Here is a 27,732-nt window from a genome sequence, read left to right on the forward strand (position 1 = left end):
CTGTAAAAGGCAAAGATACAGTTTTAAATCTATTCCGATCACTAAAGGCTGTTTGCTGTTTATTTATATCTATATTTATATTTATACTAACAATATAAGAAATAAGCTAGCAAATGGCTAAATGTACATTAAAATCATTAAACATGAGGTTTGTACCATGCTTAAAAAAAGGTTATTGCACTTTTGATACAATTGTATTTTAACCATTTTGTGATTTCTTTCCAACTCATTGAAAATGTCATAACATAATATAAGCCAAATCCGGATAGAAAATAAAATCTCTCTCTGTGGATTGTGTGTGTGCTACAGTTGAGGATATATCTTCTCTGCCTCAAGCTGTGTTGTGTTTTTCCTATACGAGTTGGTCTCGACTGTTATTTCCATGCTATTGGTTTCAGTAAAGCTGCTTACCATATAACAGACTAGAGTGTTTATCCGACTGTAGAGGTGTCCAAGCTAATGATGCATGTAGACACGGGTCGGACAGAATTAATTCAACTGAAGTAGCCACTTCCAGAAGGCTTGTAGTTCTATTTAGCCTGATCACCTTCCTGATTCCTTGAATCCAGTTTCCGTGCCTGAACCAGGTTGTTCTGTGGGAATTCAATCCCTGGTTGTTATGCTGAATCTGAGATGATCCATTGTCCCTCCATAATCCTCTTGTGCTTGGCTTCCTCCTCAGCAGATGAGTGTGTGTTCACTCCACTGTCGGACATGCGCTACGTCGGGATTTCAGGGGCAGAAGATGAAGCGCTGCTTTAATTGACGGTGATGCTGTGTAGGTGACCTTTTGAGTGGTTGCATTTATAGTCTGGGTAATGAAGATCCCAGTAGCCAATGCTCTCTCTGCACTTGTGTGTATATGGGAAGTCCAATTGTCTCACTCCAACCAAGGGCTTGATTTCCCACGATAGCACCTCTTTCTCTCACTCTTCCTCTCTTTTTAATTATACTTGATGTCTTTTCCTTTTCTCTTAGTCAATGTGCACTCTAATCTTAAATTCAGTTGGTTTGATTTTGTTCCCTTTCTAAAGCATCTGAAATGATTTACATTAATACAAATGTACCCATGCACAGTCACAAATTTTAATAAGAAAAGAAAAACAGGATACATACTTTTTTAAATATACCTCTCATCACACTCTGCCACCCGACATAATCAAAGCCTGGGTGCACTATCTCATGGGACAGCTGATGCCCGTCTTCTGCAGTTCCAGCTGACTGACTGCCGACTGGCGTTGCTTGCTCCCCCACAGCATTTAATATGCAGCTCCACCGATTCTTGAAGTGGCAGAGGAATTTGATCAAAGAAAGGCTGCACTGCACATATTTGCTTCTTCCTTCATATGTCCTCTGGCTTGAAACTTTTTTCTAGTACCCCACCTGATACACATGCAAATAAAAAATAAAAATCTTAAATATAAGAACACTGGGCTAATTTATGGGGTTATTTCAAAACAAGCTATGCTGGGTGTGGTGATGATAGTAATGACTTATAGCATCATGATAATTAAATACATACACATAGTCAATTATTAGTTTATAATCATTGGTACTTTTTATCAAGTAATCCAAAATATAGGTTGATTTTGTAGGTATAGATTACTGATTGTAGCTCATCTGTTGCTGTGTTATTTGTTAGCTCCCCTCTTTCCTTGTCATAAGTTAAAATTCACCACCCCTGAGCAGATGTTATTAAAGTGATGGATCATTTCTCAGAGCAACATTGACACAGAAATATTAAAGACATAATCTTTGGTATTGTAGTGGTCCAAGTGTCTTTAGATGGAGCAACATTGCTGGAGTTTTGAAATGTCACTACTGGGTTGAGAACCAAAAATATCAATCGTACAGAAGTCCTGTAGTCAGAAACTCATCATTCATTCATTCATCTTCAGTAACCGCTTTATCCAGGTCAGGGTCACAGTGGATTCAAAGCCTATTTCTGGAGCACTGGACATAATGCAGTGAAACAGCATAGATAGGATGCACAGGCACCAGGCACACACACATTCAGAGCTATTGGCAATCTAGAGTAGACAATTCACCTACCACCTTGTTTTTATGAAAACTGGTGAGCTGAGTGAAGCCTTCACAGACACTAACCTGAGCTCAAGATCGAATTGTGAAGGCGTTAGCAAAACTGACCACTGAACCACTGTTCCACTCTGGTCAGAAACTGATTAAGGACTAGAGGACACTCGCACAAATTATACATAAATCAAATGAATTAATGAGCACTCTTATCAACAGCACAACCACAAAGGTGGCAATAAAATGAAAATATTTTGCCCAGACATTAGAATGGAGATCGTTCCACAGACTACTGTGTGTGTGTATGTGTGTAGGTTATAATTTTATATATATTATGTTTTAATTAGTTCTTTAGCAAATAACAATCACAATATTTATAAATATATATGCCATAAACAGTTTCTTATGAAATCTAGAGTTCATGACATGATGATATCTCTCCCATGTTTTAGCCCATTTCCAGGGTTGAGCATGGGCCAAAGGAGCTCTTAGTTTTATGACATTCTGATTCACCCATCCATTACTCTTGCTATATCGTTCCTCTGTCAGCTACCATTTTATTAGAAGCATTCTCATCATCATACCCCTCTATCCATACTGGTGGCCATTTTGAGCACCTCTTAAAGGAATAAGAGGAAGTCCAAGCATGCCAAGATGAAGGGACATTGATGTGGTCGCTAGGAAACAGTTTCTGATGGAGTTGGATAAAAGCTACCAAACTGAGCCAATAAGGTAATACAGAGGGCTCCATATTTAATGGTATTTAGTCATTATCGTTAGGCTTGATTGATATTGATTTTTCTTTGACACGCAATACATTACAAGTTAACAGTTTAATTGTTCAGGACATTATGAAAGTGGCTTTGTTTACATATAAATTCCTGGGTATGTATTATAACATCAATTTGGAAATTGGATTCTGTAGACTAAAGGATTGTGTAGAACCAACATACATGCGCACGCACACACACACACAATTTCACGTTTTACATCTTAAGCAAATACTTTTCTTATACTCTACCATTAAACAATTCAATAAGATATTAAAATGTATCAATATCTATATATAAAATAAATCAAATAAAAATTTTAATATATGCTGGCCGCTTTTTTGTACCAGCCAGTGTTTTGACACTGTTTCTGAGAACTCGATACCTTTATTAATAGTGTTATGCACATTAAGCCAAATGACTTTCCCAACACCTAGCAGTATTGTGAATGTTGTGCTTTTAATGGCTTCTTTTCCACTCTATTACTACACACATTACATGATTTTCAAAGAACGGGTCATTTCATGAGCTCACTCATTTTGGTATCTTTCATCAATAAAAGTCTTGATTAAACCACACATGGGCGATTTTTCACCCTGATCTCTGAAAATTTCTCAGGACAGGCCAAGAGGAGCTAAATTGAATGAAAAATCCTATAATGTTCTCCAGCCTTAAAGGAAATACGAGGAAGATTTTAAAGACCTGTCCAGTTGGCAATAAATATCCATTTAAGCCTCCACATGGGGTTTCTATAGTGAAATTGTTGACCTGCATAAGAGCAGTCAGTGCCATTGAGTGAAGATGCAGTGCTGATTCTCCATTCGCTTTTCTTGCTTTTTAAACACGTACATTTGTCAGCTGACTGTTATTCAGTTCACTTTTAGACATTAATCTTTGCAGTCTGCTGCCTATAAGGCTTTTAGGGAATATGAATCAGTTTATATTCCATGTCTGAATGTGAGAGGTTGTGGTCCTAAGCGTTAACACCCATGTAAGGCTTCTCATGAGGGACCGTGGTAGACCCTGTCCATGGTCCTGATTGCCTTTCTTCTTTGTGAACCTTCTCAGAATAAAGACAGCAAACCAAAATCAACAGTTTTCTACTCCATATCACAGTATGATTCTTTCTCACAGTGATTTGACTCACATGGTGTGAACTGACCAAGTCTGATGATTTTCTTTTGCCTGTGATTAAGGGCGCTATTCATCTGTGCTGTACATAGAAAGCATGTCACTTTTTATGCTGAACTGAATGTTTACAGCTTATTTAAGAAGCTATTTTCCAGCAGTTTTTTAATTTTTGTATTTTTTTTTTACTTGCCACAGTGGGGAGCCGGGCCATCTAACATATCCAGGGTTAATACTAGGCTAAATAGCCACAAAATCTGTGTCCGTTACATCCATAAGCAAGATAAATGGCTTGATGAAGATAAAATGAATAAGAAATTATTCCTGCCTCCTGTTTCATTGTTATGAAATTCTTAGTAAATTATATTTAAAATTGTCTTCTCAAGTAAGTTGTCTTTAATTGGAAGACAGTCAGTAAAGAATGGGATCATACACTTTACTGTAGTCGGATATTAGTTATTGAACTAATATCCGACTACAGCAGACTTTTGGCAGAGAAGCACTGAACCATTAAAATGCTTGAAGTATGGTTCAGTGCTTCTCTGCCAAAATACAAATCATAATTCTTGCAGTTTTATTTAAACTGGTTACTTTTAATCTACAACTACACTTAAATATGAAAAAGACCAATTCTGGGTGAGCATTCAACGCTGTACAGTGAAGCAGTGCCGATTCTCTTTTTCCTTCCCTTGCTTTTTAAACATACGTATTTTTTTATAAATATATTTTTAGCTGAGCCCCATCAAGTTCACTTGTAGACATTCATCTTTGCAGCTTTCTGCCCATAATGCCTATGGGGAATGAAAATCAGTTTATTTTCCATGTTTGAAAGTGAGAGGTTGTGCTACTGAGCTTTAACACCAGTCTAGGCAAGTTCATACCCAAGGGCATCTACGGTCCTTGATAGTAAAAGTTGGATTTGAACCTTGCTAAGCTCAGCAGTATCTGACATCTCCAGACAAGCTCACTGGATCTCAGACATTACACCGAGCCTCTCTGTAATCACCTTGATCATTTTCTTTTCTATCAGGATGACTTGCATTGTAATATAGAGAACAACCTTACTAAGAATACAGTGAATGTGCGAAAAGCTGAAAGAACTGGTTTTCTAGCAAAAGACTTGAAAAGAGGAGCCCATGGTTAAATATATTTGTTGACCATTAGATGACTTTATATTTATTCCTTTTCTTTCCTATATGTAAGGAATCTGAGTAAATTCCATTTAGTCACTAATTGGATAATCTGTTTGGGAAAACCAGTTCTTTTTAATTTAAGAAGTGGTAAAAGTGTCTATTAAAAAGGTCTATGGTGTTATATTTAACAATTAAAAGACTAGATTTTTTTATGTAATGTTACTACTTATTTAGGCTATATGTCTTTCATAGTACTTTAAGATAAATCTTCATTAGCAGAGGCAATAATTATGAAATTACACTTACATAAAACTTGGCTTTTAACCATGTCATTAACATGTAATAGAATATGTTTCATACTGTCAGGAATTGCAAGTGATATTACTATTACTTGTTACTACAGTGACTTTTGTCTCAATGTGCACTAAGTGTGCATTATAAACTCATTAGCATAGCTATAAGTCATGACGCCAAAGAGTACAGCAGCCATCATCACAATTATGGTAATGGTAACATGGTCCTTATGTACATAATGAGACAGAAACAATGTATGTCGTCTGCTGTAGTTATGCTAGTCTTATAACAAAGGGCCTTTAAGTTCTAATGCCTGTACATGTTATCAGATACATGTATATTCATTAACCTACCAGAATACATTCTTTTTGTTTAGTAGAAAGCTACAACAATGAATAGAAAGTCATGTATTTAGCTTGTCCATGTCCTAGCTGAAAGTGGTAAATGTTTGCTCTTTGCTGGTTTAGCAACAGCTGTGTCCTGTTTATCTAAAACTCTATTCAGATCTTGCCACAAGAAGTACCACAGGCTGTAGAAATGTGATTTTTATTGTTACAAACTTGTTTGTTTTTGTTTTTATACCCTTTTTTTTGCAGTACAGATTTTTTTTTCTAGATAGAGGTTCCTGATATCTAAATACTAATTAAGGCTTATAAAAGGTGGAAAAGGATTTATTCAAACTTGTGAAAATAGTGAGCATCTTGGTTCTAATAACAGCAACAGTGCAGCACCTCAGATTCATCAAAGTCACACTGAACCCTGGTTATTTAAAAAAATATATATATTCCTCTTTAGTTAGAACACCAAAAATGTTAATATCCTGTTGGATGAGATTGGTCCTTTTTGTTCTACCTTCATAGTGTAATTAGGATCGTTCTTTGTTTCAGTGTGGAAGACTGGAGCAGATTTAGATCAAAGCAGTTCAAAACCCTTTCCGACAGAAGCTGCAGTTTCTTGAAGGTTTCAGATCCAGACTAAAATTAACACGAGCAATCAATCAATCAATCGGTTGATTTACAGAAGGTGTTGTTCTTTGTTTAAGAACATGTTGGTATACAGTATTTGTACAAAATGATGTCATTTTGACAAACTGTGACAACATTTAATTGCCTAACTTGATTAATTCTACCACTGCCAAGTCATAAACACTTCCAACAGAACTGAGCAAATGTTGCCTTTTGCTCTACTTTTTGCTTTGCATCAAACTAAGTGGTGCTGCAGTAGAGTTGAGCAGCTGATGCCAGGACATTAGTGTGCTGTCTGTCACTCTCAGATATAACACAACACAACACCACACAATACCTCCATACAAGATTATGTCTCTAATCAATACCATATAATGCTGCAAGGTTCTCCTGAATTTCAGGAAATGATATGACGGCACCAACAGCCTTTATTTTTGCTTGGCAGATGGGTTGTGACAGGAGAGAATATAATTGTTTTCTTTTTCTTCTTCTTCTAGCTTTGTTGGATTAGAATAATTTAAAAAAAAATCCTTTTCTCATTTCATCGTAACAATTTCCTGAGAGAGATGATCAAAGTGTGTAAAGTTTTGGTTTTAGCCCAGATGAATTATAATAGATGAGAGGTCTGTGTGAGTGTGTGTGTGTGTGTGTGTGTGTATACCTATCTAAAGGCTAACTCACATCATTCATACTGCACAAAATAAGGCTGTCATGTCTGTCTTTGTGCATTATTGAACATAACCCTTGACGTCTGCCATTGTCTCTTTTATTTCCTATCAGTGAAACCATAATGTGAAGCAACAAAATACAGCAAAGGAACATTTACTCTAAATTAGGTCATTTCAAGACCCATTACAAACAAACCAAAGGTTGGCAGAAGATGATAAATTGTCCGCTAGACCATTGGGATATAAAGTGTGAATTGGCTCCCTTCTTCCTTACAATGTGTTGCATAGTGACATGCATCATCTTCAGGAATAGCAGTTTCACTACACAGACCACGGTCCAGCTCCAGGTTATTGCTTCTTTTTTTTTTTTTTTGCATATTACTTATATTGCACCTCCTTAAAGCAAAAAAATGTCCTGAAAATATCATCAAATTGATGTGATGTAGTAATGACTTCTTGTCTTATACAGTCTTAATTTGGTTGCTAATGTTTTGTGCAACAGAAGGTCCTTTTACAGAGACAAGGAAAAATAGGAAAAATATATATATATTTTTGCCATTGTGTCCTGTGGGAATAGCTATTTGTTTTTCTCTCTCAGTGGCGATGTTGGAGTTGAGTCCTCTTTGACAGCGTGGCAGAAAGAGCCATAGGCGCTATGTTAAGCTCTTGGCTCTACTTCCTTGCACTGATGGGATGAGACAACTGCTCAAATTCAGCCACAGAATCTGCAGATAGTTTTAATTTTATTGTTGTTTCGTGTCCTTATATTTTATGTCAGTAAGTCCATGCATGAATTTGTCATTTGTAAATATCTGCTAAGAGTTTCTTAGTAATAATGGTCAAATATTCCTCAAGATGACCTGATCGCCATCCAATAACCAACTGACTTTTAGCAGATTTTGCATTGGCCAGTCATCAAAAAAAGTTGACTGTTATGTGCAGACTAGACCCCAGTGAGATCTAGGCACAAGAACTCTGCAGTTCTTTGTTGAAGCAAGCTCATATTATGCATGCTACATCTGAATACCATTTAAAAAAAAAACAGACATAGTGGTTATTGTATTTGCTTATGGGTGCTTGGGCTATATTCCAAATACTTTATGCCTTAAGCTCATTAACTGAATAATAAGCAGGACATTCAATAGTTTAATGCTGAGGTCATATGCATATACAGTATTCAGTTTTTAGTTTTTTGGGGTTTTTTTTCATTACCAATGACTATTATGAATAGCTAAAAAGCACTCACAAAAAAGAATTAGTCATCATGATAATGCTAAATTTATACTGATAGTTTGTTGTGATAATTTTATTATGTTTATACAATAGAATATCAAATCAAGTATATCGCTTCCATTTCCTTCTGAAACTCTTGCGGTGACTCATAAGCAATAGCTCTTGAATTTCCATCCTTTCTTGACATTAGACCAGATTTGAGCTTAGCAGTACAAGTTAAAGGCACGGTGATATTACGAAATGCAATTGATGGACTCTATAATACACACAGAAGGGAAAATGCCCTGTCACTAAAGAAGGTTCTTGGCAAGGTCCAGCATATTGCTGCACGTCAGAGGCATACTGAGATGGATGACCAGCCTCAACCAGGCTCTGCAGATAAGAGAAAGAGAGAGAAAGTGTAATTCCACTACTAAGAGCCCATTTTCCATTCCATCCTCAATCAAACCTATGACCGACTGCTCCATCCTAGGTACAAGGTCTGGATCCAGTAGTGAGAAAAAGGGAACATTCATTTCAAATTCTTAACTGAAATAGTCTTGCTATCGTTTCTGTTTTAAGATGACGTGTGGTGCCAAAATTGGCATATTTTATTTTAATTAATGAGCTAAATTCAACCTGATGATGTTTTCGTATGGATTTATGATTTCATCATCATCATCATCATGTTGTAGATGATTACAGTTAATGGAGAATGTGGTATGTGTTGAGAGATTTAAACTATGGTCTTGGAGGTCTTGTACGCATGAATATGTCTGCCACATATGATAAATCCTCTCTATCCACCTGCTCCTGGCTCTTATTTTAGGTTATGTCCTGTTTCAGTTTGTCCACTATGGCCACAGTCTGAATGGTGACTGCCGATTTTCTTACGTGTGTGTGTTTTATCTGAATTCACACCGGGCCTGTAGAATAAGCGCCATGACTGCCTTGTTTAAGTGGTTTGTAACAACCAATAATTGATTAATGCGAATATTTATTTATTTATTTATTTTAAAGTGCAATTTTATAGTGTAACAGTCACTAAATCACGTGCAAGGGGATCAGAAAAAAAATAAATCAAAACAACATTGTAGTCAGACATGACATGCACATATGTACTTATTCCACTTACTAACAAACTATTAAATGTTTGTGGGACCTCAGTGATTATTTATCATTCTTTTAGGGATGTGATAGAACACGTGAAGGGCAGAAGCAAGCATAGATGTTATCTTCATCACTGTTGAACTGATGCCGATCCTGACACGGTGTATCAGGAACACTTATAGCTTTTTCTACATTAAACTTCAGATCAGTAAAAGATCTTATGCTAATGCATTTTACTGTTGAATTAATATTCTTTAAAAGCCCCGATCGGCATTTGGAAGCAGTCATAGATATGCGTAACCTGTCTCTGAGTGGGTTTGTAGTGGTTAATTTAGGTTATTAAGCATTATTTGTCCCATATTTGTCCCATAATAATATACTTTAACTGGTGAACAGTTACAAAGACACAAGGCAAAATACGCCCTTACCTTTCTGGCTTGTTTGGTTCTTCCCTGTGACTAATTCCATCTTGAACCTGTCCTAGAATTTTGCTGGATAGCCACAGTTATGTTTGTATTATATTCTATTCATTTTTTAATAATAGACATAATGGTGCTTTGTGAGATTTTTTTTTTTCACTAGATATTTTCCTAAAGCTTGTTGTTTTCATATGTTTATGTAATGGGAGATCCCGAGACCTTGATACACTAATATAGAAATCATGTGGTGCTTCAATTTTACAAATTCTGTTAAAAAAATTTTCTGATGGCGACATTGTTATTTATGGGAAAAAAACATTTATTAGTTAATAATCTACAAACTACACTGGAAAGCCGTTTCAGTTCCAGGTTGTAACAATACAACGTGTGGAAAAATTAAAGGAAGATGAATGTTTATGCAAGGCACTGTACGTCCCAAGAGAAAAGGCAAAGGTCAGATGGAAGCAATGAATGCTTATAATGGAGGTGTTTATGTCAGCTCTGTACATGTTAAGCTTGTGGCTCAGAGGCACACTAAAGCACCGGCCCCTATCTTAGCCTACTGTTATTTTAGTTTGTTCTTGATTAATACGTTCATCTGCTTTATTGTTACTGCTTTATCACCCTTATCCAGTATTATATTACAATATATTTTATTAATGTGTGTTTTTTTTCCCCAGTACCTAGATCATATTAGTCCTCCTCTCTAGCATGCAGCATTTTTAATATTCCACCTCAATGCGCAGCCCACCAGCCTGAGAGGTTCGATGCAGACGTGTGTTTGGTTTCCAACCATGCGAATTTAGTCATGTTCTGGCTGCTTTCCTGGTTCCTGTGGTGTTGTTTTACCATGGTAAACAATGATGATGCTGCTGATTAAAAATCCTAATTAAAGATTCTGTAAGAGGATGAGAAGGGATGAGGCGAAAATGAATCCCTTTGGCTTGTGCTTCACAGATTAACACACACTACACCTATTAAGGGTGGTCTTGGCTCTCTCCTAACTTCTGCTAATGTCTACATTGTTATGACAGCCCTTATTCGCCTTTGCCAACCTTGTTGGCTTCCCAGATATAATGACCTGATGTGGGGGTCTTTTAAAAGCTCAAATTGGTGCTTTTCTTAGATGAGGCTCCCTAAAATGCCTGGGTTATAATGAAGTCCTGATGACGAGTACTAAAAGCTCGACCAGGATCAGTGCTGCAGCACAAGCAACGTGGCAAACATGCTGTGAGACAAAAATAAATCTAGATTTCAATGAAAAATAAAACTAAAACTACAATGAGGCTACAATAATTATTTATAGCGCTAATTCAGCCACATACTGAACAGTACCCACATTATAACTGCTGGTTAGAGGTTAATGGTTATTACCAGGATTTTAATAGCATTTATAGAAGAAATTTTATAAAGTTAACTGTTAAGGTTTTACTAACGTGTGGGATTTTTAATAATAAAAATAGTAAGTATAAATAAAGGTCTCCGGTTTGAAACCTAGTGATTGGCTGCACTAATGTATCTCTAAGTTTTAAGAAGAAGTGTGTGTGTGTGTGTATGTGTGTGTATGATGATTGTGTGCATTGATCGACTGTTCTACCATCGATGATGTACTCTGGTCTCAATCCTGCTGTTCCCAGGATAGGCTCTGGATTCTCTTTACCCTGACCAAGAAAAAAAAAGTTTTTGGAAACAAAGGCTTTTGGCAGAGTAATATAATTATAACCATCTATACAGCCTGAAAGTTCTGTTTTAAATAAGTAACAGGATGACCGAATGTTGATTTTTCTGTCTTTTAGGGTGAAAATAAATTTGCTCTAGGCTAAAGCCTGCTTGCTTTCCAAATGTAGTCAGAGAATATAATAAAGTTCTTGTCCTCACATCAATATCTACTGAACTCTAACCTATGTAGTGTGACTGGTTTGTACTCCGATGTGGATCTTTTGACTGTGGAATTAAAGACATCTCTGTACTGTATATATGCTGCTATTAAATTATGATCTAATGCAGGGTAAAATAGTTGAGTATTTGGTGCAGATTTGGTTACAGTACTGTATGTGTTTTCTCATTCCCAGAATTGCAGAGCAGCTCATGTGGGAACCCAGGCGTTCCTCCTAAAGGAATCCTATACGGGACCCGCTTCAACGTTGGGGATAAGATCCGCTACAGCTGCGTAAGCGGCTACGTGTTAGACGGACATCCCCAACTCACCTGCGTGACCAATGCAGGCAATGCAGCAGTATGGGACTTCCCTGTCCCCATCTGCAGAGGTAAGCACTGAGCACTTCCCTCTTACTGTGATTGCTGCATGATGGGATGTACAGTATACACTGCATTTGTGAGTCTGATCTGTGAGTATATGTGTTTTTGCAAGTGGCGTACAGTCCTCTGTGATTCTAGGGCTTTGACAATGTTAATGTTCATATGTAGCACTGAATGTATATTGAGTACAGTACAGAGGTTAAAGATATGAGGTAATATGAGTACTTACTGTATGCTCTCTACATATTTTTCCTCTAGTCTATACACAAAGAGAAACAAAGATCTTTTATTTAGATAAATCATCCAAAGGCCTAGATAACCAAGGCAGTACGCCATGTCTGTTGTGTGATGGTCTTATGTATAATGTGTGTGCTTCTTTGCATGGGTTCTTTAATGTACGTTTCCACTAACCGTAGTCATCTGTGTACAATCACCCGCCTTAGTAGGATGTTTATGGGGTTTTACACGATTGCAGTCCGGGAAGTATACGAACATTCAGAAAACATTTGATTAAAATCAAGGATATATTGTCCTTAATGTGTTCTAGAGATGCTGAGTTTGTACCCTAACTGTATTTAGACGCTTTAGTGAGTGAATGCTAGCTTTCATGTTTTTTTTCTTCCCTGTTTTATATTAACATAAAAAAAAAAAGCTGAAGAAATTAATTAGGGAAGATTCCTGAAAAGGAAATAGTTAGTCTTTTGTATATTGTTATATCTTTGTATGAATGTATGAAGGATAAATAATTATTTTCTCATTACAAAGCTTACACAGCAGCTATATAAAATCCATTGTTTAGCTGCACAGAAGCAGTACCGTACACTCTAATGTTTCTATACTATAACAACATATACGCCGTCAAAAGACATTTATGCCGTGGCACTCCCAGCACTCCCGATTCCCCACAGCGTAACAGGCTTAAGAGACTGTGTGTGTTCTTGCTGTAAACATATCAAGATTTGTTGTTCCATGTTCAAAGCTATTAAAATTTCCATTAGCCTCGAGCGCTCTTAAATAAGCACTACATACCTACACAGAAGTCCCTAGGACTACATTTTATAGTGAAGCTGAGATGATAGCATTTGCATCATGCTCATTTTGGTTGGGCAGATTGCCATGTTAGGCGAGGTAGAATGACAAATAGCCGAACATGGCTCAGAGTGGAACATTTTCCTACCCCAGAGCACAGTCAGAATGGCAGGCAGTTTCATGTGCCAGCATGTATACTGCACACAGGGATTTCTCTTGGCCTGTGTGATACTACCCACTGTCAATGAAATAGCAATTTATAGAACGCATTTCATGTACAATAAAAAAATGTAGCCAACAGTGTGAATAATAGACTGTGTGGCTTGCGATGTACATTACATGTCTTAGGCTCAAGGGAAATAAAGTGTTGCTGATATGAGTTCAGTGACTGGTGGATGGATAAAGGGAAAGGAGAAAACATACAGGGTTTTATGTATCAAAATTTCTCACTTACTACAGATAAACAGAAGGAAAGCGACTGTTTGAGTGTCAGACGAGCCGAAGATTGTTACCAGGAAATTTGGGATCAGGTAGCACCTTAGGATTAAGGGGAAATTCTTAGAGATATATTCCCAAGTGTTATCTTAAAAATAATAATAATAAAAATAATAATAATAATAATGTAATTAGAATAGATTTTCAATTGAAAAAAAATCTTTAAATGCAGTCGAACAGGTATAAAATCGCTGAGGTAAAAGGTCATTGCAGAATTATTGGGACTTTTAAGAAACAATGAGCAAAGATTATTAAATAAAACAGGAGACACTTAAAAACTTTCTCTTGACACAATAACAGATATTAATTATCTTTTTCCTTTCAAAAAATAAGTACCGCTATTATTGCTAGAATTTTCTTTTGAAAATTATTGTGCCAAAATGATTGCAAATTAAAGAGTATATTTAGATAAATTGAAATAAATTGTTGGGAATAAATAGTGTCTCTGTCTCCATGAGGTATAAAATATTGTTGCACAATTGTAAAATCCTTTTACTGTCCATTACCATATGAAGGAAAAATGTTTTTCATAGACATTCCAACACAAAAGAGACAGATGGTTGCTGACCCACACAAATCAGGTAATGAAGGGAAATGTATAACATGAGCAGCATTTAAGTGCAGTTAAATCCATGACAAATAATGAATAACATCTCACAAAGTGCAGCACATTGTAACTTCCTGAACTTTATTCAGAATCATTTACATTACAATTGGCATTGTTTATTGTGTTCAGATGCAACTTTCACATTATCAACATATTTATAGGAACGGTTGATAGTCACGTTACAATGCACTGGTGTATGAGTGATGTTTCATTGTTGCTGGTTCTGACTCTTGTGAAATTTAATGGCTTCATGAAGGATCAGGATATTTCATCCCTAAACCTGGTTGGTTCTGCCAAGAGGTTGAGGATTGAGAACTTTTCCCAAGACAATGAGCTAAACAAGTCAAATCATTACAGCATTAGAGGAACTGAATGAAAAGGTAGACACCTCTAGTGTGATTTGAAGAAGAAAGTCCGCAGGCACAAACCACGGATCTTGTGTAAATTCGAGCAGAACAACCTGTTAATCAATACACAGAATAACATTCTACATATCGTCGCTGTCAGGCGGAATCCTCGTATCTCCAAAACCGTTATTTTACAGGAAATTAAAAAAAACGCCGTACCTTATCTGCAGTGCACAGGGTTTAGTCCGCGTTGCAGTGGATTGTCTTGCGCTAAATTCCTGTCCTCAGACGAGCACCAGAACTAGCGGGGGTCAAGATTTTTTTTTTCTTTGAGCCCAGTGTTTTGAAGATATTTACCTCAGAAGACGTGTTGATTCGTTGCGACTCTCGTTAAGGAGAAATATGCCGCGAATCTCTCCCGCGGAGTGAGGAAGAGGTGGACAGTTGAAGTGTCCAATGGAGTTATGAGATTTGCGCTCAAGCTATTTTCAAGACTTTAGATTGGTTAATAACTTGTAAAAATAACAGACCCACGTGGGGACTGACCAGTAGCATCGATAGGTGAAAAAATATGAAATTGACCAAATTTGGACATACGAGGTTTCCGCCCGACAGCGACGATATGCTGTATTTCCATCATTGAGAATCCGAAGGCTTCGGCACAGAGGAGTTGGTGTTGAATCTATAGTGAACTCAGATGATGAGCTAATTTATTTGTTGCTTAGGAGCTCCTGGTTAAACAATTCCAATTTAACTGTATATGACCGTATAAAGGACATTAATCATATTAACACTCTCCTGTGTTTATAAAAAATATAATCACACCATCCAGTGTCACCCAAATGAGGATCGGTTTCCTTCTGATTCTGGTTGATTAAGTTTCTTCCTCATACCATCTAAGGGAGTTTTTCCTCGTCACAGTCCCCTCAGTCACCTCAGGCTTGTTCATTGGGTATAAATACAAACACATTTAAATATAAGTCTAATATTAATCTTGAATTATTTGTACCCTATTTTGTATGTTTTTTAAAGCTGCTTTGAGACAAATAAAACAGAAATTTAAATTAAATATTCAGTATGGACGAGTATTCAAAGATTTCGGTCCAGTTTTCTCTAACTTCACCAGACCTGCCTTAATGCAGGACAAAATGTTCCTTCTTAAAGTGCAGATCAATTTGAAAAGAAATGCTCTGTTTAAAAAAGGGTGTTTAAATAAAACTATAACAAGGTCCTTGATTTTTTTTATTTTCTGTTTTTTTTTTTCTCTCCACATATTACATATGCTACTCTTATTCATTTATGCTTAGTTTAATAATGTGTGCCAAAATTCTAGCACTATAATTATTTTCTTTTTTTTTCCCCTTATAGTAATATTGGACTGCACTCAACTTAAAAGGATGCTTTATATTTTAGGTTTATTTTTGTTCATATTTTTTTTCTGGATGACAGCAAAGATTGCATCCTCTAAGCATACAGTGTTCTGTTTGTCTACCCAGATCTGCTTCGTTGGCAACCTGATTTCCATCTAAAAAAAGGAGCAAAAGAAGTTTATTCATTAGTAACAAAAAAAAGGCATTGAAACCCTAAATCAAGAAAGCTTTAACAATACAACATCAGGAAATGTCAGCGTTATGGTGACATTCGCTAATAAATGAATCTCCAGACTCGAGGCTTTGTGGTGTTAAAAGCACTCAGGAATTATTTGTTGTTCTCCTCTGCTTCTTATTTCCACTGATTGTGTGATGAATGATTTTACTTGCCACTTGTTAACCTCAACCTGTCTGCACTGCACTATGGCTTGAAAATTACAGTTTGCTGAAAATCTAGTCAAGTAGCATTTTACTGTCTTCCCACTTTTATAACAGAGATGAAATATTCCTCTGGGACTGAGATGCAGCGTATAAAACATTAAAGGAGCACAGTATAATGCGTATATGAATAAAGGACAGTACAGGGCATCGTTCATTATATACTGCTAGCAACACAGATGGAGTGTATGTTGCAAAAGCTGAGCAGAAACTGTCCCAATTATCTATTTACATTTGCAGCATTTGGCAGGCGTCGTTATCCAAAGTGACTTATGTTCATCTGTTTTATACATCTGAGCAGTTAGAGTTAGGTTTAAAGGCATTGCTCAGGGGCCCAACAGTGGCAGTCTGGCAGCGCTGGGATTTAATCTCACAGCTTCAGTCTCTCAGACTATTTCATACCTCTATACGTGTATACCAGCACATTGAGTAGTATATAATGGATTCCAATTATAGAGGGATAATTGTTGATTCCCAATTAGAATTGGTTAATGGACTGCATCTTCCAATATCTCGGGTGTTGACGGTGCACAAATCGTTCCTATACAATATTTAGTCAGAATGTCAGCATGACCCTACAAATGTGTGACATTCTAACAGGATATTAAAACTCTTCCACGTTCACAGAGCTCCAGATGAATAGCAATGAATGTGATGCAGAGGAGCAACATTGACTGAACTTTTCACTATGTATTATGGCAGACGTGTTCAAACTGGGTCACACGAAGAGATTTAACTAAAAAAATAAATATTTTAAAGACCCTGTCAGACCTGCTACGGTCTGCATAGGAGCAGTGGACTCCATTAGTTCTCTATATAGTAATATAATATAGTCAGACTAATAAAAATGGCAGATGAGCCTATGGGCATAAGAATGATTGACAGTTCCAATTGTGTGGACGATCCAGTATTAACTTGGTGGAAGCCCCGCCTCTTCCTTCATCCCACAATAGTCATGGTTTGGCTCATATTGTTTAAAAGATGCACTGAAGCAGCACCTTCACATTCTGTAAGGTAAATGACACACACACACACACACACAATGAGAAACAGAAAAACACAAAGAAAACACACACACCATGAGAAACAGAAAAACACAAAGAAAACACACACACAAACACACACACACACGATGAGAAACGGAAAAGCAGAAAGAAAACTTCACCAAATCACTTGATCTTTAAAAACATTTCTCAGTTCAATAATCTTAGGTTTTAGAGCCAAGAACAAAGCAAGAGAAATTGAAAACAGCTCATACAGAACAGGAAATAAAATGAAATCAGTTTAAAGTTTTTGCAAATGCATTTGAAAATTGGGTTCTAAAACCACACCTCTACTTTAGTGTGCATTCATTTCACATAAAACATTTCTATTTTTCGAGTTTTGTGAGCACTTGCATAATAATACTAAATTTAACCCAGTATTGCAAATAAATTATACACTTTGGGTTTCAGCTCCATATTTACATGAATTAATTTAGAACAGAACTAGCGGTTTGTTTTTGCGTAAAAAATTATGCTTCTGGTTTTCAAAAGAATACAAAACATTTGTTTTTTTTTAAACAAATTTCAAGAAGATTGAAATAAGTGACAAATATTGTCTACACGTGATGTTAATGCTTATGATCTTGGGACAGAGATTAAAAATACAGCTGATTTGCTGTGATCTCCTGCTAGCCAAAACTTAACAGTGAAAACAATTCTTCGCAATTTACAGTTTGCTGTATTATGTATTATCTTCTGCATTATACGACTTCAAATATATATATATATATATATATATATATATATATATATATATGCTGTACATCATGCTGTATGATGTATATATTGACTACTTTTTTTGGGGGGAAGTGAGGGCGTTTAAAAACAACTGGGCCTCACGAGAAAAATATTTTGAATTTGATCTGAATTGTGGCCTTTAAATTGGCCCTATACACACCAATTATCCAAAATGTTAAGGTGTTCTTCACCATGACCCAAGAAGCGAATGCACATAATTAGGCTTGGAGATGTGTCCAAATAATTTCTAAGTTTATAAGGAAGCTTGACTGTGTGTGTTTTGTGGACTGTTGCTTGAGGGAGTGTTGAGCAGGATGTCATGTCAGAGTATGAAATCAACATGACAGCACTGCTACACAGGTATCTCAGACAAGGCGCGAGATTTTAGAATGCCTGTTCAACCTAGTTGACTCTTAACCTCGGTATTATGAGGCATTACCATCAATCCATGTCATGTACCCCAGGGTGTACCTTACCATTACATTTTGTGCCTTTTTACTGTGAGGCAACTTTGTACTCGGATGTATTAAATGGTAATTCAGGGAAAAGCGTATGTTTTCTTTATTTGGACAGATAAAGTCACAATGGAACAAAGACTTAAACCCAAAAAAAAAAAAATCGATGTGGCTTTTCGTGGCCCCAAACACAAGCATTTTGTGTCTGGACATCCTCCAGGCAAGCTTGGAGGGCATTTTATTAACATAATGAGTATGCAACTCCAGGCCAGTAAACCTTTGCTGCTGATAAATAAGAAATGTGTTTCTGGATGTCTGCAACTCGAGGTAGAGGTCAACAGAATCAAGCCAGTAAACTTAAGAGAAGTGGACTGACATAATAAAAGATTTCTATACTAGTAATCAGACAGATATAAAATAACACATTCAATGAATGTGGCTCATATCTGGAGTCTCATATTTTGGCCATTTCCTTTTCATTCTGCAAACATTCTTTTAGAAAACAGCGTTTGGCATTTTAGACACAACGCCTGGATGGAGAATACATATGTAGTGTGTCGGAATCACAGTGTATCATCGTATATCCCAAATCTGATAATGTGTGTTGCAGATGCTCAGACTTTTGCTGAGGTTTGCAGGTCTAAAGGACCAAATCTAAATACATAACTTGGCAAAGGTAACTCTAGATTTGCTGAGGGATGCAAAAATGATTTTAGTTTTAAAAAAAAAGATGATCTCTGCATGTATGACATTAATGTGGTCAGGTTAATTATCCATAATAGCTGAATCATTATGCATAATAGAAACTATAGACCTCCAGCTATGACCACCTGTGTCTTTGACTGACTTCTATTAAGAGTGCATGGAAGCTCCTGGCGCACATATTCAGGTTAAAGTGCTACAAATGATCCCATTTTGTCAAGAACGGATCCCTCAAAGCACATTAAACTTTTGATAATTTTACCCTTGAACATTAATGACAGGGTTTTGAAAAAAGTTTTTTTGACTAATTTTGGCATGTGCTTGATATTAAAGAGGTCACAATGCTAAAATGTAGAAATCCTTGGGTTTAGTTTTTGATCATGGGCTCCACCTTCTTGAAGTTGCAAATCTCTAACCAATCCCACAGCATTTGTGCAGTCCTGTATAAAATGGGATCTAAAATAGGATCTAACCTCCTAAACCTTACATACTTACTCCATCCAGGCACTACTTGCCGGATACATCAGGTGCATAAAAGTGCACAGCTTACTATCTTCTTATGGCAGCCTTGAATAATGTAATTATTGATGTGGTAAATGCTCTACAGTGATGCCACATTTGCTCACATTAAAGTCTGTGAAGTGTAAAAGTACACACCAGGTTAAGATAAAGGTTCATGTTGTGTGTCTGAAATGGGATTGTTCCCTTCTCTGTAGTCAGAATCCACCTGCCAATACATTTTCTCTTAATCCTCCCCTACGATGTTGCAGTCACAGAAATTAACGCAAAATCAAGTAAAACTCCATAAAATTATGAGCAGATCTTCAGCAGATTTCATACCACGCATTCAGCCAAAACAAAACTCAAGTTAAAAACAAAGTCATTATGTAGGTGTTTTTACTGCTAGGAGTTTAAAAGTATACTTTATGAAGATTTGATGTAAAAGGGCCATTTTTGTATTGCTATCATACAGTGTGTATACTGGTTACAAATTGCCAAAGCAAAACTGGGTTGTAGTTACACCAGCTCATCCATTATTAACTCCATAGTCAGGGACTAATGAACTGGTGGAGGAGGAAAGAGGTTTTTGATTTGTGATTTGTGTGCTTAGGTCAGTACTAAAATTCAACAAGAATACTGCATTTCTAAATGCACACGTTAAGGTTAAGGCGTTGGGCTACAGATCGGAAAGGTTGTGAGTTTGAATCCCATGTCCACCAATCTGCCTCTGCTGGGCCCCTGAGCATGGCCCTTAACCCTTAAAAAAATGAGATAAAAATGTAAGTTGCTCTGAATAAATTTGTCTGTCAAATGCCATAAATGTAAATGTTGTATTCATCTCTGCAATACCAGTCAAATCTGTTATTCATTCCTTATATGAACAGAAATAGAAACCTGAAAGTATTCAATAAAAGCACTATCAAGTAGATCGTAGACATAATTACATACGAATGGTTTAACCAAAACCATGTACTAGCCTTTTTAACAATGGGTGCTCTGTTCCTGAAATCTACCAGTACACTTTATCATGCTACAACATCTCTTGCCCTGGATAAATGTTCAAATGTGGTGGCTGGATTGGCAGTAGATGTATTTTTGTGGTTGAATTCCATTTATGTCCTTAACAAATTTCCACCTTCAATTTGTGCCAGTTTCTGTTTGATGACAGCTCCACATCTGAAAAGTCCATATCAATGAAACATGAATTCAACCAGAGAATAATTCAATTGGCATGTCTCAGCACTTTCACAGTTTTCAGGTAGACTTCGGGGTCAGCAGGGAATGTTTTCTTATAACATTCACAAACTGAGTGTCACTTAAAAACCTACTTTTCTGAAAGGATGTATTTTTCTTTTTTTCTGCTTCATATACTGTACCTTCTTTAAGAAAGGGCATTTCCTTCTCTGGATCAGACAGAACTTTGGGATCTGGAGATTGCAGGATTGCAGAAACCCAATGCAATAAATGGATGGGAAGGATGGATGGGAAGGATGGATGGATGGATGGATGTTTAAATGGAGGGATGGGTTGATGGATGGTTGAGTGGATGGATGAATGGATGGATGGATAAATGGATGTTTAGATGTTGGGATGGGTGGATGGATGGATAGTTGGATGGATAAATGGATGGATGGATGTTTAGATGGAGGGATAGGTGGATGGATGGTTGGGTGGATGGATGAATGTTTAGATGGAGGGATGGGTAGATGGATGAATAGTTGGATGGATTAAAGGATGGATGGGGGAATGGTTGAATAGATGGATTCTTAATAAAAGCTTATTATTAATGAGCTGGTGAATTAGATGAGGCATGTTGGCAGTCTGGACATTTTCAAACACTGCAGAGTAATCAGGAAATCCAGCCCAATCAGGGGGCCTGGAACATTTTCCAAATTACTAGGATGTTCCAGGAACCGGATACATGAGCATACATATGAGCAATGGCTGGTCCCCTGGGCTCTTGTGAATATTGATGGCATCACAAAACCTGCTTGTCTCTGCAGAAGGGAAATATCTTGGCTGTAGATAGATCTCACAACAAGATAATCACCCCAAACAGTCATTTCAGCACACAGAAAGTTGACAGACTCCGTGGGCTGATTTGATCAATACAGAAAATGTATTCGAAACTGCTTATTTTGTTTGAAGGTCTGGTCCAAGAACCCAGACACATGCTTCAGTATTGCCGGACATTACAGGAAGAGAATAAATTAATTTGTGTTACATTTTTACCTTGCTTATTGTAATAATTCTGCAACTGAGTGTAGCTGATGTTTTAATAGAGCAACAAACATAGATTTACTGTTGAGTGTTTAAATGTTTACAGTGTCAGAAAAAATAGGGTCTTACTTCTTCATGGAATCTGAAATTTAAAAAGGACCAAGAAGACCGAATCTTTGACAGGTGAAACTGTAAGATTTCACAGGTGTTCCATTTTATAACACATGAAACATGACTACTAGGAATGTAATGGATGGTTTTCTCACCGTCATAAAACCTGAAGCCATGAAAGTGATGTATAAAAGTCACATCGTTTCCGAAAATACATAAAATGCTAAAAGCTGAGCTGCTGTGCCAGTGTATGCTGTTTCCTGGGGACTTCAGCAAAAGTTGCATGTTGTGAAGGCTTCACCTTGAACTCTTTTTTTTGTCATACTTTTAGATATGTTGTAGTAGGAAAAAACAGAAAGAACAGGATGCTTGTCAGATATTTAATGTGTGTTTTATCATGCTGCTCCTTTGGAATTGAGTTCAAGTAAGTGATGAATAATTTACTGAACTTACTTATTTTGCGAAGAAGAATAAAAAAAAAAAGAAGCTTTATGCACAAAAGTCTGTGAAGTCGTTGCACTGAGTATTTCGGATTAACACTCCAATGTGCTACTGCAGTTCCTGGCTTGTACAGTGTGTCTTAAATTATATAGGTAGTTTCTGTTATCTACTTCACCAGTTCTACACATTTACCCACATGGTGTGATGGGAAAGTAATGCTCTCTCTACATAGTATTGGCCAAATAGTGACGGTTTATGGACTCACATAAAGAGAGATTTCTATGCAATAATCAGACAGATATAAATTAACTCCAACAGTGTATGTGGCTTATATCTGTGAGGTCTACTATTTTGGCCCCAGTGATGCCTAAGGCACAAATGAACATTATAAGTACAAGTGGCTCATTATTAAGTATCATTTTCTTTTCCTGTCTGTTATACATGGTCACAAATCATGTATATTTTTGCCACATTAATACATCTAAAATCAGATACATAGCTTTATGTAGTAAACATATATAAAACTATAGAATTTAATTCACAAGAAACACTTCTTCACACTTTTTTGCTCTTTTGCACTAACTGTCCAACATTTCAGTCATTTTGCACATACTGTACAATATTTCAGTCCTTTTCTATGTTTTGCACAATTCTATACATTATCTCAGGGACCTGCTGCTAAGAAACTGTGTTCATTCTAGTATTACTGCACAAAATATTGTTTGAACATTCAGTATTTACATACAGTATTTACACTGTTCGGTCGGCGCTGTTTCTGTTTATTGTCTTTTGTGTATTGTCTTGTAACTTTTTGTCTGCACTGTCTTTTGTCCTGCACTGTCTTCTCTGTCTTGTTTGTCTTGTCCTGCACTGTTTGCACCAGGTTGCACAGTTGCACTTTATGTGGCTAAGACTACTTACTAAATCCTTATCCCTGTCTTTGTTTTATGTAGCACCACAATCCTGGAGAAACGTTGTCTCATTTCACTGTGTACTGCAACAGCTATATACAGTACAGTATGGTTGAAATGACAATAAAAGCTTCTTGACTTGAGACTCAACCATCACCAGTTTACCAGCTGTTTCTCTGTTTCTACAGACATTTTATTGATAAATTTACTTATCTGAGCTAACAGACAGGATGGAAAAGAATGAAAAAAGTAGAGAACAGCAGAAGTTTTGAAGGTCAGGAACTCTTAGCAGTGCTTCTGGAAAATCCCTGTAAATATTCATTGCATGAGTGAGAGAATCAATAAGCCTCTAAGGACGTTTTGCCCCTTAATTAACCACTGCGCTATTTAGCCACTTTAGCTAAACAGTTTTAAAAGCAGAACTCATATTCTGGCTTTCACACAAACTGCACCAGAGCAGAACAGATTTCTTGTGAATGCACCATTAAATATTCATATGCTATTTTGAATATTAAAACCTACATGCAGTATTTAAAACGAACACAACATTACTACTTTTAACTGCGCTGCAGGGTACAACCCTTTCATCACGTACATTATTTTTATTTGCATTAAAAATTAGTTTTTAAATAAAACATGTCTTTTAAACATGAGTGATTAGTTTGACACAACACGCCCGTATTAGTAATGACAATGTTTCTGCCTCAGACTAATATGTTCTGATATGAACCAAATGTATAATAGTATTGTATAATTAATCAACTTTGTTCTACACCGAGCATATGAAGGATAAATTAATGTGGATCATTTTATTCATTCTGTGTAATGGAGCCACAAGTGTTGGCGACAGCTTACAACAGAGATTGAGCCTCAAGGGAAATATAGTAATAATTTGTCAAGGCTGTTTTAAAACTTCTCCCATCATCACCTTAGCAAAGCGTTCCGATGCCGATGCGCATTGTGAAGGAAACTTTAGCAACAAATAACTCCAGAAAAACATGCAGTAAGTGATGTTACATTTATCAGGCACAGTAAAAAATTTCTTCATTCAGTAAAGAATTTGTTCGTTTTCTTGATGGTGGTTGCTGTGGCAACAAGCACATCAAGAACGTCAGCCCAGATTTTTCTTCGTCCATGGCCACCGAATACAGCTCGTCATGGAGGATCACCCAGACATCTAACTGTGCGATATAATCTTTCTTGCAGCCGGCTCAGGGTCTGCCCCCGGGTCCTCTGTCTAGTGGGATGTGACTAGCAGTGGCTGACCAGAGGGTATTCTCATAGCATGACCAAACCTCCTCAACTGGTACATCATGTTTCTGAGAATAAGCCCAGAATCTCTTAAGAGGAACCTCACTTTTGCTTCATGTACTTGCAGACTTATTCATTTGGTCACTACCTACACCTTGGTTTTAGACTTGGGTACGCATGTAGGTTGATTTCTAAACAGAGAAAACCACAAACTGAGCTCATGCATCACAACACTGACTAGATCCTGACTAGATCTCACACCGTTTTTCCTCAAACTCATTTGTGGATTAAGATCTTGTCATGGTGAATGGATGGAGATTATGTACTTCAGAGAATCCTTATCCACTTACATTCAATTTCTACAACTGAACGCTTGGGCTTTGCTCGGGGGAGAAGCAGTGGCAGCTTGGTGTACCTGGGATTTGAGCTCATGTCCTTCCGGTCAGTAGTCCAGCACCTTCAGGTGAAATGAACACCAGGATGTTAAAAATAGATACAACGGGAGGTTCAGACCAATACTGATCTTAATCACCCCTATGAAATATACCAAACACACTAAGAGTACCCTGACTGGATTAAGGTTATTTGGGTGCAACCTGAGCCAGACATGTGGATAGTGTTCACAAGCGAGCATCCAAGAGTGGTGTGTGGGGCAGGTTTTCATTCCAACCAAGCAGAAGCCACGTCTGAGTTTATTAGAAGTAAAGATCAGCTGATTAAACAGGTGGAATCAGGTGTGGCTCCTGGTTGATTGGAAAGAAAAGCAAAACCCAGGCTGGCCTTTGGCAGGTAAGATCGGACACCTCTGCAAATTAAACTGGCTTTGGAAATGTGGAATGTCCATCAGGAGAATATCTAAAGTAGATAGATGGATGGATGAATGGGTGGCTGGATGGATGGATGGATGAATGGATACTTTATTGATCCCGGAGGAAATCTAAGAATTGTGGATCTGGGGAACTCACTAAACCTTTTCACTTTAAGTACAGAAGTGTCATTTTTTTTTTCTAACTGAAGAAAGTTTCATTTAGCAGGCACAAAAGTCTCTGTGGATGTTTGTCATTTTAATGCCTTCATTTTTTATTCCTTCTGCCTTGTTTGCTTGATTTAACACCTTTCCTTTTTAATGGCTATCAATTCATATATCACAACTTTCTTTCTGCTGTGCTTTCTTCAACTCTGAAGCTGTACTATTATAAAAATGTCTACAGAATATTCTTTTTTTTTTTTTTTTTTTATCAAAGTTAATCAGTCTTAGACAGATTAAAGAGATAATCTTCCACTGGAGCAGGGCGATTATTTTGTTGCTTGAAGACTGTGTATAATGAGAAGAACAATTTCTTATCACTGTCATTGTAAAGCCAATATATCATGTACCCACCCATCTGTTCTTTTCTTCTTCTCTCCTTTCTTTTCTTTTTCTCGGAAACCGCGTTGAGAAATATTATGAGATGTCATCCATTGACTTTTCAGTCTGATTTGTCACAGTCCGTCTCAATCATAAAAGCTTTTTAAGACAGTCACAGAGAAAAGGATGAACTCATTTCCATATCTGTTCATCAGAAGCTCTGATTATTAACCATTAATACCTGATGAACACACTCAAATCTTTACTGAGACAAAAGGCATCAAAGTCTCATTCAGGCTTCTCTTTCATCACGGCGAGAGAACTCTGACTTGGCTGGCTTTGTTGGAGGATAGACATGCCATCCATCTCTAAACGTTTCGATTCAATATTCATTTCACTCATCACTTTTAATTGTCATTTGTCATTCAGTGAAAGCACACGTCCCAGAAACTAATGCATCAACCGTGCCAATTTAGAGTGTTATTTGTCTTTTCTATCCTAACTCACTTTTAGTGGGGAAATCAAAGCCTCAGTCTAAGGTGTAAATGGTGGATAAACCATATCTCCCTCTGCCATGCGCTAATGACATTATATTCAGTGTGTGCTGCCTATGCATAAGAAAAAAAGAAAAAAGGTTTAATAATCCTTTTGGCACTAGACATGTTACTTCCATTTACTGTAGTTGAGAGAGAGAATCCAGTGTGAGTCACATTAATGATGTGCACATTGGACAATAATCTTAATGTCAGGCTATAAATCTGCTCCTGGGCTTTGTGGAAAAGCGTCAAAGTTCTAGGCAATGGCCACTAATGATATTCGCAAAGCTTCATATGGATGGAGTGAATTTCTAAGATTTCTATAAGGGAGATATTCTAAATTGCTTTGCACTGAAATCTGAGACATGATTTTGAACACACATGAAAGCAAGCAACAGACCTTGTACAAATCTATCATTAGTTCTGTAACAGTGACAAGAAGGCAAGAAAATAGCGTCTATAGCGACCTCAGACAAATTGGCCAAAACAGACATGACCGACCTTTTCCTAAGTTCTACTTTTAAAGTAAACATTAGCAATTATGCTAGTAAGAACTCCGTCAAGCTGCTTTAAGATCATTTTTTAAAAGCACTTTATGAATTCAGATGAATTGTTTTTTTTTATTTAATGGTATATAATTAAATATTCATGATTTATGCTTCTTTTTGGAATGTTTAGAACTAAACTCAGCTGGGTTTGAGCAAAGCATAAAGTAGATAGATGTGTATGTATAGATAGATAAATTAATGTTATTAATTATAACAGTAATCTGCTACTACTACTATTACTACTTATAATAATAATAATAATAATAATAATAATAATAATAATAATAATAATATATTGTGTGGTGTGCTGCAGTAGTTGTTTTAGGTTTAATGTAATCGTAGATCAGTGATGTAGGTCATAGGATATGCAAAAAAAGGAATTTGCTAATAACAGATTGATAAAATGATTTAAATGCAAGCATCAGATTATAATGGATAAATATATTTGCCTGCAGATCAAAAGCAGAACCGGCAGGAAAAAGATATTCATTCGTGTGAAAGCGAAACCCCAATGAGCATCTAATGGAAAAGCGAGCTTTAAAAAAACGATCGACTTGAAATGAACAACAGATGATGTTCCAATGCCAGAGGCCTCCACGAACATTTCTAATCCTATTGTCTTCCCATGGAGACCAAGGCTTTTGGTCCT

The 27,732-nt window shown here is 36.8% G+C and overlaps 1 protein-coding gene across 3 annotated transcripts in view; it reads left to right on the forward strand.

Annotated features, from left to right (window-relative positions):
• csmd3b (CUB and Sushi multiple domains 3b) overlaps window positions 1–27,732 on the forward strand; it is a 406,848-nt gene that overhangs the window by 101,747 nt on the left and 277,369 nt on the right. For all 3 annotated transcript variants that reach the window (XM_060897477.1, XM_060897478.1, XM_060897479.1), the window contains exon 4: window positions 11,806–12,000. In XM_060897477.1, the coding sequence (XP_060753460.1) occupies window positions 11,806–12,000 (195 nt within the window). The remainder of the gene's footprint in view (window positions 1–11,805; window positions 12,001–27,732) is intronic.

The sequence above is a fragment of the Tachysurus vachellii genome, chromosome 21 (genome assembly GCF_030014155.1).
Source record: "Tachysurus vachellii isolate PV-2020 chromosome 21, HZAU_Pvac_v1, whole genome shotgun sequence".
In the NCBI taxonomy this organism is placed as follows: domain Eukaryota; kingdom Metazoa; phylum Chordata; class Actinopteri; order Siluriformes; family Bagridae; genus Tachysurus; species Tachysurus vachellii.